The sequence below is a fragment of the Amblyomma maculatum genome, chromosome 9 (genome assembly GCF_055883805.1).
Source record: "Amblyomma maculatum isolate TAMU_Amacu chromosome 9, ASM5588380v1, whole genome shotgun sequence".
NCBI lineage: Eukaryota > Metazoa > Arthropoda > Arachnida > Ixodida > Ixodidae > Amblyomma > Amblyomma maculatum.
In genome coordinates, this window is record NC_139352.1 from 19,128,590 (window position 1) to 19,144,887 (window position 16,298).

At 44.5% G+C, this 16,298-nt stretch overlaps 1 protein-coding gene across 6 annotated transcripts; it reads left to right on the top strand.

The window, feature by feature from the left end:
* The first annotated feature begins 249 nt into the window (after window positions 1-249).
* LOC146178506 (G2/mitotic-specific cyclin-B-like) lies at window positions 250-14,762 on the top strand. 6 transcript variants are annotated; one of them, XM_084578314.1, is made up of 7 exons: window positions 250-383; window positions 3,711-3,887; window positions 7,184-7,345; window positions 8,677-8,970; window positions 11,224-11,366; window positions 12,586-12,697; window positions 13,935-14,762. In XM_084578314.1, the coding sequence occupies exons 1-7, from the start codon at window positions 363-365 to the stop codon at window positions 14,034-14,036; spliced, it is 1,011 nt and encodes a 336-aa protein (XP_084434440.1). In that variant the 5' UTR covers window positions 250-362; the 3' UTR covers window positions 14,037-14,762. The 6 variants fall into 6 exon arrangements, with proteins under 6 accessions (XP_084434440.1, XP_084434441.1, XP_084434443.1 ...); XM_084578315.1 differs by having other exon boundaries at window positions 12,589-12,697; XM_084578316.1 differs by having other exon boundaries at window positions 266-383; window positions 3,807-3,887.
* Window positions 14,763-16,298: the final 1,536 nt, after the last annotated feature.

Here is a 16,298-nt window from a genome sequence, read left to right on the forward strand (position 1 = left end):
GCGATCACATATTCCACGAGCAGCAAACCTGTCGTACCGTGCGGGATAGCCGATAATTTTTTCTTTTAATTTTTTATGTTGAACCGGTCGGTAGCACACGTTGAGCCATCAAGAATGACTATAGCTCTAATGTTATCGTTTGATCCGCCTCTATATCTTGACTATTAGACAGGATATTTGATTTTTTGCCCCTTTCTTTCACGCCAGCCATTCTCTCCCTCTCACTGATATGTCACGTGGCCAGCACACGTAAAATCAACGGGTGTCAGGTAGCTAGCGGTGGCCAGTCGAGTTGAACCCGATTTCGGCGCCAGCTGCAAAGTCGCCGCGAAAGCAGTGCAGAGCCGTCGCAACAAAAAAGTATGGCACCTTTCGACCTTTGGGTGAGTAGACCGAGCCGTTACCGTTCGGCGTCCTGATATTAGCGACTCATTTCCTGTGTTCATTGGTTGAAGGACTGCAGCGCTGCATTTCCACAATCACCACCTTTCTTAGTTTCAGATTCAGCATTCATTATTTGTATTCAATTTTTTTTTTATGCGACAACACACCAGCCGCTTTCGCCGATGTCTGTCATTGCCTGGTACTCAACGGAAACTTGGGTGCGGCGTTTGGCTCACTTGGTTATCTGTTGCACCAGTTCTTTCGCTTCGTTACTACATTTTTACCCGCGCGATACGGTGACAAATGCCAATCGGTCTGCTTTTGTCGGTCGTACTTCGACGTTCTTTTCGGCCTAAATGCGACCTCGGCCCAAATGCAAGATGCAAATATGTGATGGTGCACCCCCCCCCCCCCCCCCCCCACACACACACACACACACGCTACGTGACAAGAGGGACCCGAATCGGTATCGCCTATAGGTGGGCTGAGCGGCACTCTGTAGTGTGCGTGGTATGCACACACTGTCTTTGAACGTTCACTTTTATTTCACTGCATAGGCACTGTCTACAGCTTTTTCGGGTAGACATGCCAGCGGCTGATTTATCCGGACACCGTAACCTATGCTTTGCATCCACGACCAGTTCGGTCTGTCGTGTTCCTCCTGACGCAAAGGTGTTCTCGGAAAATTAGGTTATACAGCCTGACTCATTTCGCTGCGCACAGCACCATCCAAACAAACACGTAGGCGTTGAACAAATCAGCTAATACTCTAACGGTAAACATCACTGATAATGACCATGCGTTCATGTCAAAAAGTGCGTATTGTTTCCTGCGCTGGAGTGCCGGCCACATACATGAACGTTGTCCAGCCTCTTGAAGCTTTCAATGTTGATATCTGCGTGATCCAAATTGTTCAGTGTTTTTCGGTGAGCCGCTTCGAGCACTCGCACTGCCGGGTATTCGCCTTCTGCAAAACGGTGCCCGCCCGTCAGCACCAAGAAATTAACGAGGCCAGTGCATTGCCTTCTTTCCCCGCAGCGAACGTCACAACTCGCGAATGAGCGATAAACGGCCAGCAAATGAATGCGAGCGCACAGGCATGAGTAAAGTGGCGAGGGAACACCGCGTGAAGATCTGCGCTGGCAGTTTCATTTGCTGGCCCTTTTCGCCCATCTGCTGTCGTGAAGTAGGCTGCTGAAGTTCCCGGTGGTGACGGCCCGTCTAGGTATGCGTCTCGTGCGACGAACGTAGAAAATGGCACATGCCACACAGAAACCGATGCTACGGTAGCATATGTTTCTACGCCAAACCTCCGCCATTCTAACCTCGTCCCCGCTGATCCATGCAGTCCCTGAAGATGGCAGGACGCATCGTGGCGTATGGTTTCAGTGAGATGTTCTAGATGCAGCAAATCTGTGTTCGCAAGTTATGGGCGCCACGCCAAATGATTGATTTGTGTTCTTTATACGCTATCCTCCGAAAGTGAATGTAGTAGCGAGTGTTCCATGCTACGTCAATGGACTAAAAATACTTGCGTGGCTACACTATACCCTCCCTTGCACTTAATGTCTATAGTCGCATTTAACTAAACCAATTAATTAGATTACTTAGCAGTGCTGAAGTAGACGCTGATGTTGCGTTAGTCTCCACGTGGCCGGTCGCGTTCGCTCTTTTCCTGCATGGTTCAGAGCACGTACTGAGAAAGGGGTAGCGTGAACGACGCGTGTCGCAGAAGATACGGCATCGGCGCTGCCTTACAGCAAAAGCCGTGATTCATAGACAAGGCCATGACGTCAGTCACATGTCCGACCTCGCCGCGTATTAGAAATACCTCAAGTACTCACTCTTTGAACAAAACTTGTACTTGAGAGAGATGGTGCATATAGTTTCTGGAAGGGGAATAATTGTGCACAAAAGAACGCACACTGAGAAAGAGACACACCAGACATGCGCTAACTCTCATGTGTATTATTTCGAGCCACACCCCCAAATATATGCGACCGCAATGACATGCGCAGCAAAAAAAATCAGACGAGCACATAATAAATACAGTGACGTAGGGTGCTTGATATGGACCACCTTAGTGGGCCTTCTGGCTGTGGCTCGTGATTGCGGCGTAAGGTTCAGCGTTCATTTTTTTTTTTTTTTTCACTCATGCGCCAAGCTTATTTGGCGGTGTTTTTCACGCGATAACAGCAGGCTAAAATATGAGAACTTCGCTTCACGCTACCAAGAATCAGGCTATCTCGATGAACGACGTGACACACTGCTCAAGAATGGTTCACAGCGCAAGCATGATGTGTCTGGCTTGAGGCATAGCCTCCCATTAAGAGTGGCGCAACTGTGAAGGTCATGAACGTTGCTCCGTAACCTGTAAACGCGTTGTGCATCGACTAAGTAACAATAAACGTTCACTGGAAGGATGTGGCAAACTATAGACTACCTATACCAAATCACACATAGCAAATATCCCGCCGTGGTTGTTTAGTGGCTAGGGAGCTCGACCGCTATGCCGCAAGGTTGCGGGATTGAATCCCGGCCACGTCGGCCGCTTTGCAGTGGAGACGAAAAACAAGGCGTTTGTGCGCTGTGTAATACCAATGCAGTGACACCGGATGATCAAATTTTTCAGAGTTCAACTTTCGGACATGGAGAGAGGATTCGCCTGGAATTCAAACACAAAATCCAAAGCAAATCCGTCACCTCACGAAAAACAGCTCTTTGCACGAGCTAGCAACCTCGCGCTTCTAAAAAAAAACTGCACTTTTTCTGCATTGAATTCATCCACTGTTGCAAAACTTGGTCTGCCCACAAGGCAGGGTTCGCCGCCTCGACATCGGTGAACATACCTCAGCAGTATGTTATGCAATACTGTGGACATCGTCGAAGAGTTTTGAAAGCGGCTACTGATTTGCATGTGGACATCGTCTCGGTCACGCCTAACTCTGCAGTTTCACTGACTTGGACTGTTTATTCCTGGTGATTGCAAGCGTTTGTAATCTTTTTGTTGACTTCACAGGAGGAGGAGCAATATAGCACTGAAGCATCTTCGGTTTTGAAAGCAACTATTCTCGTCTCTTTGACTGGCATGTGATTACTGGAAAATCTATGCGGCGAAATTTGCACGCGCGCGGTAGTTTCATTGCAAGTCATCTCAAGAATTTTTGGTTGAGCAAACGTTATTACTGAATCCAGTAGGTAATTGGGAATGTTTGATTGATGATCGCCATAGAATTCGCAACCATTGAAGGACAGTCAGCAAATTGTAATTCTTGCCGGCTTAATAATTTCACATGGATGATATTAATTCTTCTCTCATCAAACAGTCGTCCTCAAAGGATTTGGATGCCGCAGTGAGGCAGCTCCTGCCGAACCCTCAGCCAGACAGGCACTCGACTTCCCATCTTCCACCTCCGATGCAGGATATTATTGCCCGTGAAGACGACCCTCTTTTGCGCAATGACATTGAAAACCGCTTCTACAGATACATGACCTTGCGAGAGGTAAGCATCACTGATTTGTTTAGAGCGCAATTGACATTGAGAATTGTAACGATAAGATTAGCTCACAACACTGATGTTCGACGGATGGCGGTTTCAAAACAGTGGAGTACCATTCAAGCCGTGTTCTAAACTAGGCATCATCTAATTGTTAATCGAAATTACATTTTAAAAGGCAACCCTCTAATAATAATATAGTTGGTTCACAGGAAGGGAAGGCGCAGTATCTGTCACTTGTTTCTGTGGACACCTATACCGCGCCACAACCCTCTAGGTCGGTCGCTAAATACGGATGGAATATATTTTAACGCGGTAGCGTTAAGGAGCTCGTGTCGCAGAAAAGCCGGTGGCGTCGGCGGCGTTGGCCGTGAGCGATAAATCTCGGCATGCACTTCATAAATAAAAAGCAACTTCCAAGATGGGCTGGGTGGGAATCGAACCAGGGTCTCCGGAGTGAGACGGAGACGCTGCCACTCAGCCACGAGTTTTTTTTTTTTCTTTATTGCCGGTCATCACCAACACAAAACAAAACCAACAAAAACGCGCTACAAACAGAGTGCTCACAGCAGAGCGGTTACCACAAGCATGACACTTAATGCAGAAGCCGGCAGGCTCATACGAGTTGCCTTTGTCAAGTTAAAATTCCTTTAGCTCGCATAGTGGTTCGACTCTTGAAATCCAGTCTGGCACATAGGAACATTATCGGTACAAACGTTTTTTGAAAGCAAGGGCTTTTATCTGCCATGGGGTTCACTTTGCTTAATATGTAAACAGCCAGAGACAATAGACCATGTATTTCTGCACTCAGCCATGAGTTCGATGCTTGAAAGCGGTACCAAAGCGCTTCTAGTGAATGCGGTGTTGCCTTAGAAACGTGCCGTAGAACGTTATACTGCGGTGTATATCGGTAATTATGAGCATGTTACTTACAGAAGTCGCAGTTACACGAGTAGCGAAGTACGTTTCCGCTGCATTTCTTCTGCGCTCTGCGCACATGCAGAGCCATCTTGCGGCAAACACAGAAGAACCCCTCCTCGCAATGTGCGGCGCTGCCCCGACACGTGGCGCGCCACTCGCCTCTGACGTTTCGCCGTGCACCCTCACGGGTTATAGAATCAAGCATCTTTCCTGCTCACCCGCTTCTCCCCTTCGGGCCGCGCGGGTACCGGTGCGAGGATGCACCAATACCCTTGCGTTTAGTAAGTTTTCTCGACGAGGTGCAATAACGCTATCGCGTTCCACTCTTGAAGGCGAAGCTTAAGCGTCCTCCAAATTTTTTATAATTTTCATATAAAATATGTTTTATTAAGATCGCAGCTCCAGGCTACACCCTCCACCTCCTCAATTCAGGAGAGGCGCTCTTGCATTAATTGATTGATTCCAAGAATCGTTGCCAAAAAGCACAAGCTGGCCCGCCAGCTCACGCTTGACTTTGGCTTCTCAAGTGGCTACCGACAGATGCTGCACCCAAGCATGAATGACCGGAATGCGTATCATAGGAATTCTTTCGAGATCCTTGACTATTTCTGTCGACATCACCGCTCCGCTTTGCTATGCTTCGGTGATTGCTGTCGAAATAGGATTTCACCTGGAGTGATCAGCAAACCATGAATCCATGAGCAACACATATCTTCATTCCACTGCACCTCATCTCAGTTGTCTACATCAGCCCCAATTCCTCGCCATCTTAGAACAGTTTATCGACCACTTCGCCTCAATGCTGCGTTCAAATAGTTTGCAGTTAAGTGAACAATCATACCTCGACAACTGCTGCGCAGTTCAAACAATGGAGCCTATTCTGTTTCAATGCCCCTGCAGCGTATCTCGAAGAACGTGCATATTATGAAGTTCTAACGACAGTACTCATCCAACTGCTACGAGCAGTTGTGTATTACCTCCTTTATCCTGCCATAAGCAGCAAAGACGAACAATTCGGTTGTCAATTTTCTATCAGGGCAATATTGAACTCCTGGACTAACTAAATCCCTCAAAGTTTCTTAAATTTGCGCATTCTTTATCCAAGATATATTTTCAGCTCATTGTGGGGCATTGCACACCACCTTGAACGTTCAGCACACTAGTTTCTTCATGACGCTCCACATTCCGTGGGTCATCATATTTTTATTCATTTTTATATCGTCCGATGCGGTAAATTTTCTCTTTGCAAAGCAGCAAGTTGGCGCCTTCGGAGCGCCGTCTTAACTTTGTGCCTTTTCATTAACGGTTTTTCTCTATCATTACCAAAGCAAGATTCAAAATTCTCGAGTGGCGTCTGTTTACCCTTTCGCTTTTAGGTGCTTTTGATTTGTACAAGCCATTTTTTTCAGTACAAACAATCTGTTTGTAATATTTGACGTCAAGCTCAGTGTGTACATCATGAGTATCAATTCCTTTTTATCACTGCTTTCGAATTCACGATTCTAAGTTTCTTAAAAAAAGGAGAAAATAAGTCAGGCCAACAGGAATATTGCTTGCTTACGCCTCACATTTGTAACGTGGTGCTTTTGTATGCGCAAAAGTTCTCCTTTATGAACTGATTTCGAAGCCGTAATATATCTTCAAGTCAAATATAGGCGCGCTCTCTTGGCAACACATGTTCTCTTGTTTAGGGATATTTTCTAATTTGTTTTGGCTTCCCAGCAATATGACGACCGGCGAGCCAATATGCCAATATGAAAGGGAATAATATAGGGAATGCTTGTGGGATATTCTCATTGCTAAAATGACACAGAAGCGATATTCAAGGCAATATTTTAATGCGAGAAATCTATAGAGATGGCCTTTGTTGGCATTTCATACAAATTTATAAGATATGTGTTCATCCCAGTTACATCAGCAATTTTTAAAAAGTGCTTCTGCGACAGATTGGCACTTTGCCGCACATTCGCAGTTGCCCCTTTCACGCTGACGTCAGCATGTCTCTTTGGGTGCTTCCCTTCATTGGCCGCGCCCAAAATAGGTGGGCGGGATCGATCACGTTGGGGCACGCCACCGCAACAATTTGCGTTGTGTTGAGTTGAGGGTGAGCAAGAGGATGCTTTTTGCCCGCCTACATTTTCGGTGTCAGGGAACCAAGCATAAACACTTTTACGTTGCGCAAACGACTGGTGGTGGTTTTCCATTTCATGGTGCGTTTAATTTATAAATTGATTCTTGCAGTCCTTGCGTTAGATAAAGTGAATATCTCGTTGTCCTGTGTACCTCTCTGAACCTGCGTCCTTCCTCTGGTTTTAATCTCTGCGAATATGCACCAACTGGCCCAGCTCTCCACTTCACCGATTATTTTCACTTCATTGCAGAGTGATTGGCCCATTCGACCTTTCTACACTGCCTTGCAACAAGAGGTGACTCCCAGCTTGCGATCCCGCTGTGTGGATCAGATGATATATGCCCACCACGCCATGAACTTCTTGCCAGACACGCTCTTCCTGGCGGTGTCAATCATGGATCACTACTTGTCGGTTAGCCAGTCTCCTAGTTCATCTGTATCTTGTTAAAGCGTTCGCAGCCCCATTGCAAATGTGCGCAGTGTTATAAAACCGAACTTCAGAACTACCGTGTGCAAACTGGCAATATGATCTGGCCCAAGATGCTGTCATTTGAAGAAAGACGAGATCTGTTGGACTGACGATGACATTCCACACTCATAATATGTGCACACCTCTTTTTAATCGCAACCAGAACTGATAAATGTCGTATGGAGCTTATTTTCGCTTCTTCGTCTTCTAAATGAATTGGTTTAGGCAGTAGAGGCTCTGTAGCTTGAACTGAGGCGCAATCTAGATGCTTGAAAAACAAAGTTTTCTAAGCAAATACTCCAAACCAAACCAATGCGCTGGGCATTTTGTTTTTTGCTTACTCGTAGTCGCTGAACATTTGATTTTAATTTGCCTGTAACAGAGCTCTTATGAAAACGAAGCATGATAGAAAAATATTTATTGTACATGATTCTTTACTTGATTTTTTACTTTATATGAGGGACTATGTTCCACTGGAAATATTGTTTTTTTTTTCGCACTGAAGTAAAGATGTGTAGTATAATTCACTTCGCCTGTTTAGCACTTTTCTGTTTATCGTATTACTTCATCGCTGCTTTGGAACATAAACAGTCATTACTATGTACACTGCAGTGTTTACTAACGACTCGTATACTGACAACTTTGGCTGGGGGCTGAGAATTTAGTGACAAAGGTACTCTATTGCTGACCTTCAAAAAAATCCGAGACATTATTCTTCGCACTGTTCTAAAGAATGACTCTTCTCGCCGGTGAACACGTTTTCTGGCGAAAACATGCATCAGCTGGAAGAGGAGTGCACTCCTCTTCTAGAAAATGCAATAAATATATTGATTTTAAATATGACTTTGATGTTATTTGTTACCATAAATTACAAACCTCTGTGTAACTTTTAGCGTGAATATTTGTTGTAAGAACAACAGTTGCTTACCAGCCAATTTTCGCCACGTGTTTTTTTCTGTGTTTGTATTCTATGACGCATGTAAACTGCCACCGTATGCGCTAAACTCAAGGTTAACTTTGTTATCGCCTAGTTATGGTGCCATAGTACAGCACACCCTGATAAAATTCTTAATGAAAAAGAAAAAAATAGTAAACATTTAGGCTAGAAATAATAAACGATGACAGCGAAGTATTACTTCGCTGATATCAATGTTTGCCTTTTTTTTTTTTGCAATGCGGAGAAAGAATATGTGTCTAAAAGCTATACATAGCGCTGTGAATGATGATTTTATGACTGTTCTGTATTGACATGTCTGTTAATTTTTCGTGAGCAGGTGGAGCGCGTGGCAAACACACCCACTATGGAGCTGCTGTCCGTAGGTGCACTCTATGTGGCGGCCAAGTATCAAGAGAAAGAGGACACTGAATGGCCTCGTCGCTTCATCGACACGGTTGACACCGCTCGAATGTCAATAGCGGAAAAGAAAAACACAGCAGAAAACGCCCTGCAAGAAATCAAGCGGGCGGAACTGTTGATGATGGAGATACGCATTCTCCAGAGAGTAAAATGGTCTTTGGCGCGGCCCTTACCCCTCCCCTTCCTGCGCCGGAACTGCCAGGCTGCTAAGGTTTGTGCACTTCGTGATCAAGGCTCCGCTTTTGTCACAGTAGGGTCGGTGGATGATGCAGCACACTGGTTAATTTCCGCGCCGTCTTACTTGAAGACAGCACACAATGCAAAAATTAATGACCCCTTTATGCATGCAAGAGGAAAAAGCTCTACATTTAGAGCTGGATTTCCAGGGTACAGATCAAGGCCTGCAGGTAGATTTTGCGTCCTATGAAACAAAAGAAACGCTGCTTGTGTGGTCATGGCTGCTTCCAAAAAAAAGCGATGGCCCAATGGTTCTGTATTTTTTTTTTTGTTAAGATCTTGTTTAAGACAAAATCTCTAATTATAATTCTTTTATTAGACAAATTCTGATGGTCAGATTAAGTACATTCGTGGTGAACCTCGTCTGAAAAGATTGTAATATCTGGTAGCGTCTTTAAACTCGTTTCCATCGAGTTCTTTTGGCTAAAAAAAGAAAGCCTCCAGAAGTTCAATCTCGTTAAAACACTGTACGCAAAGCGGAATGGTCGCATCTAAAACGTGAAGAAAAAAAGCTTTTTGGTCACAGAAGTAGGGAGTGGCTGTATAATGTGCGCAATTTAGTACTTAAGTGAACGCTTTTCACAGCAATTCAACTTCGACAACCCATTTTTCTCGGAGACTTGAGATCGCACAACTTGTTTTGATTTTTTTTTTTCAGTAGTTTGTTGCTTGACTCTGTACACAACATTATCGACCTAGTAACTGGGATTAGGGCAGTTTGCTCATCATCATCACCCTGACTACTCCAAGTGCAGAGCAAATGCCTCTCACATGTATCGCCATAAAACCCGGCCGTGAGCCAACAGTGGTCACCCGATCCACAGAAGGGTCCTAATCTTATCCGGATACCTAACTTTCCGCCACCTGCGAAGTTTGTCATGTGTTGGAATCCATCGGTTATCTAGCCTTCGGATTACATGCTTTGCGCATGCAAAATTCTTGCTGATTTCGACTAGAATAGCAGTAGCTTGTGCTTGTTCCGTAATTCAATCTGCCGCGTTTCCTTTTTACGTTAAACCCTGTAACTTTACCTTCCACATTCCTTTGCGTTCTCAATTCAAGTTGAACCCTTCTTGTTAGCTCTATGCTTACGTCGCATGAGTGCGCACTGGTAGGATACTCTGGTCAGATACATTACTCAAGAGAAATTTTGGTTTACTTCCAGTCATAGCACGAGGGTGCTCATGAAATGAGTGCCCATTCCATTATTAGTCTAGTTATTTAATTCTCGTGTTCTAGATCTGCAGTTACTACGTGTAATCTCCTAAAATTTCCAGCGCCTCGCTACCTATTCGTGAACTGCGTTTACCTTCTTTTGAACATCGCTTTAGGTTTTTGCATAGTAATCATCAGACCTTCATTTCTGTTCTTCTTATCTAGGTTACCGATCCCCCTTTGCAACTCATCTCCTAAGTTAGCAAAGAAATGTAATCGGTGATTGTGCAGATTAGAGAACGCCATTCTGCACCGTGCAGAATGTCATTCTCTAATCTGCACAATCACCGATTACATTTCTGATTGGTGACAAAGGTGATCACATTGGTGATAAAGGGTAACTTTATCACCAATAACCTTCCAATCCAGTTCTGTCAACACTTCCCATAAACAAGCCGTGAATACTTGACGAAAGGAAATAGCGCACAGGATGACACACACTCGAGAGAAGACGACACGTACATGACACGTGCTCTCGAGTGAGTGTCTTCCTGTGCGCTATTACCTTTCGTCAAGTTGCAATGTCCGTCTTGGCACTGTGTATATATTTCTCAAGTACACAGTGCTTCTGCAATGCCTGCATCACTGCTGAGGTTTGTCACGAAAATCTGCCCCCTCGTATTTTTGAAAAGATCACAGGAGTTGGTTATATTCTACGCAATTATGTGTCTTCTCGTGTTCTTGCAATCCCCTGTACAAGGGTTCGTTATACTCAGCTCAAATCATTCTCACCGTGTGGATATCGAGTAATTTCACGAACGCTTGCCTGGTTAGCTGGTTGAACGAAATCTGAGGTTCCCTTGTTGTACCGTAATCGTTGTTTATTACGCATCTCTGGCTACGTTTCCCTCTCTCGCTACATCTTCTCGCTACGTTTGATGGCATATATTGAGAATGATGCCTAGTCTCTGCTGCGCATACGGGTAAAGCAATGATTGCCTTTTCGACTGCGCAGTTTTTTTTTTTTTTTCAATCAATTCCTGGCTACCATCCCTCTTCCTCCTGTGTACAGGCAAGTATGAAGGAGGATTTCACGGCCAAGTATATCCTGGAGGTGTGCCTGATGGAGCACTTCATGTCTTGGATAAAGCCTTCAAAGCTGGCTGCCGCGGCTCTGCACTGCTCGCTGATGCTTTCTGGACGGCTTACAAGGAGGTTGGCAGGCAAATTCCTTCTTGCAATTATAATAGCTGACTCGCTTATTTTCTTTAAATACTGAAAAAAATAGCAATCGCCATCTCCATTTGCGCAGTACGCATATGCGCTACGAAAAAAAAGTGGTTTAATATGGAATATTATTAAAGTCTACTTTGATTGCAATTATGCATGCCAGTAGAAACGTAAAAATTAAAGAGCTCTGCATAATCTGCATTGAAGTAATCTGAAAGCACGGTTGCAACTGTTGGTTGCTTCTGGTTGCTTCCAGTTGCTTAGTTCACTTCCTATGCCCTTTTTCGGCTACACATTTGGTTGCGTGACGTCATTCTAATGGACTGACTTAATTAACTATTTTATTCTTTGGTACTTTCAAATTGCGCACTAATCCCTTCCTGTACCCTTTGTCGGCTCTACTTCCGGTTACGTGATGTCACATCCTCTACGTCACGTTATTTCACTTGTTTCCAGCCAGTCTTCGGTACTTTCAAATTGCGCGCCAATCCCTTCCTACGGCCTTTTTTGGCTCTACTTCAGGTTGAGTGACGTCCCATCCTTGACGTCACCTTATTTGACTGATTCATTCAACCATTTTAGTATTTGATACATCCAAATGTGCATCAAGTCATTGGGCTAATGAGAATTCTCCTTTACATTTTTTGCCTGTAATTAATTACCTAATTAACTTATTGGCCTGACTTTTTCAGAAAAAACATCGATTGACACCACTCATTAACCTCTACCACTTCTCAATTACTCACATCTGCTGCGGACATGATTTTGCGGACGCGGTCTGCGGACACGTTCTGAGGACAGAAATCTGTGAAAATAGCGAAGTAATGCTTTCGAGGTAAAAATATAGGCGCTGGAAATTACCTACGCAAACAGAACTCCACGCATGCTACTCGGTATGCTCCATTACGTACACCTCACAAATACGAGCACAGTCAGCAACGTGAACACGTACGTTTCCGTAAGTACATCTTTGCTATGCTGCAATAACATTGGCATATGTCCTACACCTGATAATGGTGGTCGTCATCAGGGTAGCGAATCTCTATTCGGTGCTCTAACACAAAACAAGCGAGATTACTAACAATAATAGAAGCCTTTCCAAAACAGGTTCTTTACAGTATTGTTGAAATGCAGTATCATTGAAGTTTTGTACTCTGGTCTTTGGAACGGAGTTTGAGTGCCGTACACCTTGCTTTTTTTTTAGCAGGTGGAACCGGAGGATGGAATTCTACAGTGGTTATTCTACCATGGCCCTTCGGTCATTACTCATACGCATGGCCAAGCTAACCCTGGACGCCTGTGAGAACATATACATGGTCTGTATCAGTTTCTATTTGTTCAGTGCGCAAACGTCCCGATGTCTAGTTTATTGGCTCAAGTCCCATCTGCAGTCGAATATTTTCTGTCTTGTTAGTATATACCTACACTTTTGTTGTGATCTATAATAAAACTTGCACTTCCCGCTGAGCTGTCCTTAACCCCGCGTCTAAGACATCCACTGCGCTTTTCCTATAGGATACTCACTTATCCTAACCGTGCTACTGTTCCCTTTCACAGCAACGTAACTAAAGCTGTTGATACCCCGGGCAGCTTAAATAAAATACTCCAACTAAATTTCGTACCTGGGTACAAATGAAATATTTCAAAGGCAACTAAGTAGATTACGAGTTGGCAATGTAGTAGCATTAGAAAGTGTTGAAGCTTTTACACTCTTGTGATGTTCCTGCATGGTTGCGTCTGTGGACCTTTGTATACGTCTGTCTGCCTGCAACCAAGTGTCTCTTACAACCAAGCATCTGCCTACAGCCAAAGCACAGCAGGCCGTTGTCTCGGCGGCTTTCAAAAAAATGTACTGGTGGGCGACACTAGATTTATATTAATTTCAGAAAATCCAGACATGCGCCCGCGGTAAATTACTTGTCAGAAAACAAACTGTACTATAATTTGAGTGGCGCTTCCTCTCCGGTAAACAGTAACTAATGCAAAATAATTTTTAAAGTGCGACATCAAATACCGAAATTCCTGCTTAGTTTTCAATGGCAACATATATTTTTCTTTTTACGTTCTATTGATTTCCTATATTTCCACTTGGAACTATCCTCTAGCCTTCGCTAGTAATTGCCCATTTCATTTATTGATACTTACTTTGCTTCTGCTGCAAAGAGGATAGCGAAAGGAGGAAAGCGTGCAGAAGGCTGTGTCAACAAGCAAATGGGAAGGGAAAGAGAGAGCACAGTGGGATTCGGAGCATTCGGCGTTCGCGTCGCAAAATCGCGCAAGCTGAATGCCTTGCAGAATGCCAGAGCGGGCATTCCTGACATTAATTACTACGTGTTTTCAGTTGTGCAAAGCCAAAGCTGCCGTTTGCATTGCTGTAGGGCAGTTAAGTTGCGGCTCTTTGTCTTTAATTATTTTAATCGGTCTCCTCATAAACAAACATGGACGTTACAGCTATCATAGTGTCTGTAGGAGGAAAAGGCATGCAGCTATTTGCATGCACGCGTTTGTCATTTTGGCACCTCAAAGTGAATATCTGATATTCTTCCTTTCCAGGCGACTAATGAAAAGTACAGGAGGCTTAGGTACGAGTATGTCAGTTGCTTCCCGGAAGCAAAGGCACGGAAGCTTCGCCAGCTTGCAAACGGAGTCTGCTGATGTGCAAACTCGGCACCCAAAGGGCTGTATTGCTCACAGCAGAACTGTGTGCATCTTGTCATTGCCCTCTTTTATTTCATTGACAGATTGGTTCACCACAACTATCTCATCTCATACTTGTCGGTAGGCAAAGCGACATTACAATCGTGAGGTTTTTCATCATATCTTTGCCGAAGCTATTGCTTTTATACCAGTTCATCGTTTGATATTTGTTTGATATCGTTTGATATCATACTGTAAACATCATTTAAAGGCATTACATTGTCACGGAGCTCTTAACAATGCGTTTTAGAACATTAGGCTTAGTCCAGAGCCTTTCACTAAAGGCGTTGCTGTTATTAGCATTGTCATCGCATCTGTCCAAACAGTGTTTTCTTTTTAGGCCACCATCACATCATTTGCGGCCAGTACATTGTACGCAGCCTTTGACAATATTTTTAGAAGCTTATGCATACTCTCTTGCTTTTAATAAAGGCAGAGCCATTGTGAGCATTCCCATCATGTCTTTAACACCAACACTGTTGCCTTTTTAGTCCTTCATCACCTCGTTTGCTGACCATAGATTCTGCACAGTGCTTTACAATGTGATTTTAGAATCTTATCAATAAAGGCGTTGTCACTGTGAGCTCTGCTATCATATATGTCCCAACAGTGTTTTCTTTCTATTCATCCATCACATTTTTTTCGGGCAGTACTTTGTGCGCAGCCCTTGACAATGTGTTTTCAGAAGCTCTCATGCCTTTTAATAAAAGCATTCCCTCTATGAGCTCGCGCCATCACAAGTGTACCTGCACTTTTGTCTTGTTAGTGCCCCGGCACATTTTATTGGGGCAATACATTTTACACAGGTCTTGCAAAGTTTTAGTTTATGCTTACTCAGGTGTCTTTCAATAAAATCACTGCTATCACCTTTGAGTCCACCGAGAGAAAATGAATCGAGGGTTCACAAAGCAATTAAAATCTGAATAACTTTACTCAGCTGATGAAAATAAATTCTCTTCCTACAAGATTTAAATGCATGTGCAACCTGAAGCACCTCTGGCGCGAGAATACCTTAGATCATGGAGGAGCGCCCACTACAGACCATATTCGCTGTGCCCTTTCCGGAATGTAAAATACGTGCACCAAAGGGCGGCAACTGTTTGATGTTCCCGAATTGTTTGGAAAAGGCTGGCTTAACCTGTAGATAACAATTTGCCAGGCGTAGACAGCGCGCCTCACACCTACAAACACATAGCCGCCGGATACTGAACAAATGGCCCAAGGAATCTTCAATGGACTTAAGCTCGAACTCTATTTCCCACTGCAGCCTTTCCTTCTGGTAGATGGCAGCGTGTCCATCGCACATGTACACGAGAAGAAACTCGCCCGCTCCTCGTCCATTTACACGGGAACATCTTGCATCGTGTACTGATTGCGCGGCATCTGTTGCTGCAGAGCAGTACAATCATCATACGATCGCGGGTTTCCTGTGGACGACACATGCTGGCGCTAAATTTTAATGCGAACAAAGCACAAATTTAGCGAAAAAAATGCTTTGTTACTCGCTTAATTAACAGTTTCGTTATAGTTCCTTCCTAATGACTCAGCTTTTAGTTAGAATACAGTAGTACGGAAAAGCATACACTGGACTCGCCTTTACTCGAATGTAGCACCCGTTGTCTCGTGGCACCCGGTTTCTGCCTTATTCAAAACAGACAGCCTGCCTTTTGGATATGTTTATTATATATTGGGACTGCACAGTCCGTGGAAAGTGCGAATGGCAGTTCGCAATGCGGAAGTGAATGTTCTCCGAGTCCGGGAGGTGGTGGTGACGGTGAAAACTTTTATTGAAAAGAGAGTTACATGAAGGTTGCTCTGGAGTCAGGCTTAGTGCCCTTCCCCTCACAAACACTAGGTGGAGTCCCTAGTACAAGACCACAGTGCCTTCCGCTGCCGCTATTGCTCGTTTGACCAACGCCTTTTGGGCTTTCAGGTCGGAGCAGGCGAGTAGGGTCGCCTCCCAGTCCTCTCGACTAGGGTTTGGGTTAGGTGCAAGGGCAGGGTTGGAGGGGCACGCCCACACCATGTGGAAGAGGTTCGAGGACATTTCCCACAGTGCGGACACTCTCCGGAGAAAACATTGTCAAAGTGTAAGTGAGGCCGGGCACATCATGGTGTTCGTAAGGAGACGAAGAAACACGTGTTCCTCCGCTCTCGTTAATATCCTTTACACGGCAGGCAGTACTTTGCTGAGAGTATGGTTGTATCAGAGATGTTCTC

Bases quoted from the DNA above. Each gene is read 5' to 3' on its own strand.
- LOC146178506 (XM_084578314.1), top strand. From the start codon at position 363: ATGGCACCTTTCGACCTTTGG. The intron at 384-3,710 runs GTGAGTAGACCG...CTCATCAAACAG, and splicing joins TGGCACCTTTCGACCTTTGG to TCGTCCTCAAAGGATTTGGA. The intron at 3,888-7,183 runs GTAAGCATCACT...ACTTCATTGCAG, and splicing joins GATACATGACCTTGCGAGAG to AGTGATTGGCCCATTCGACC.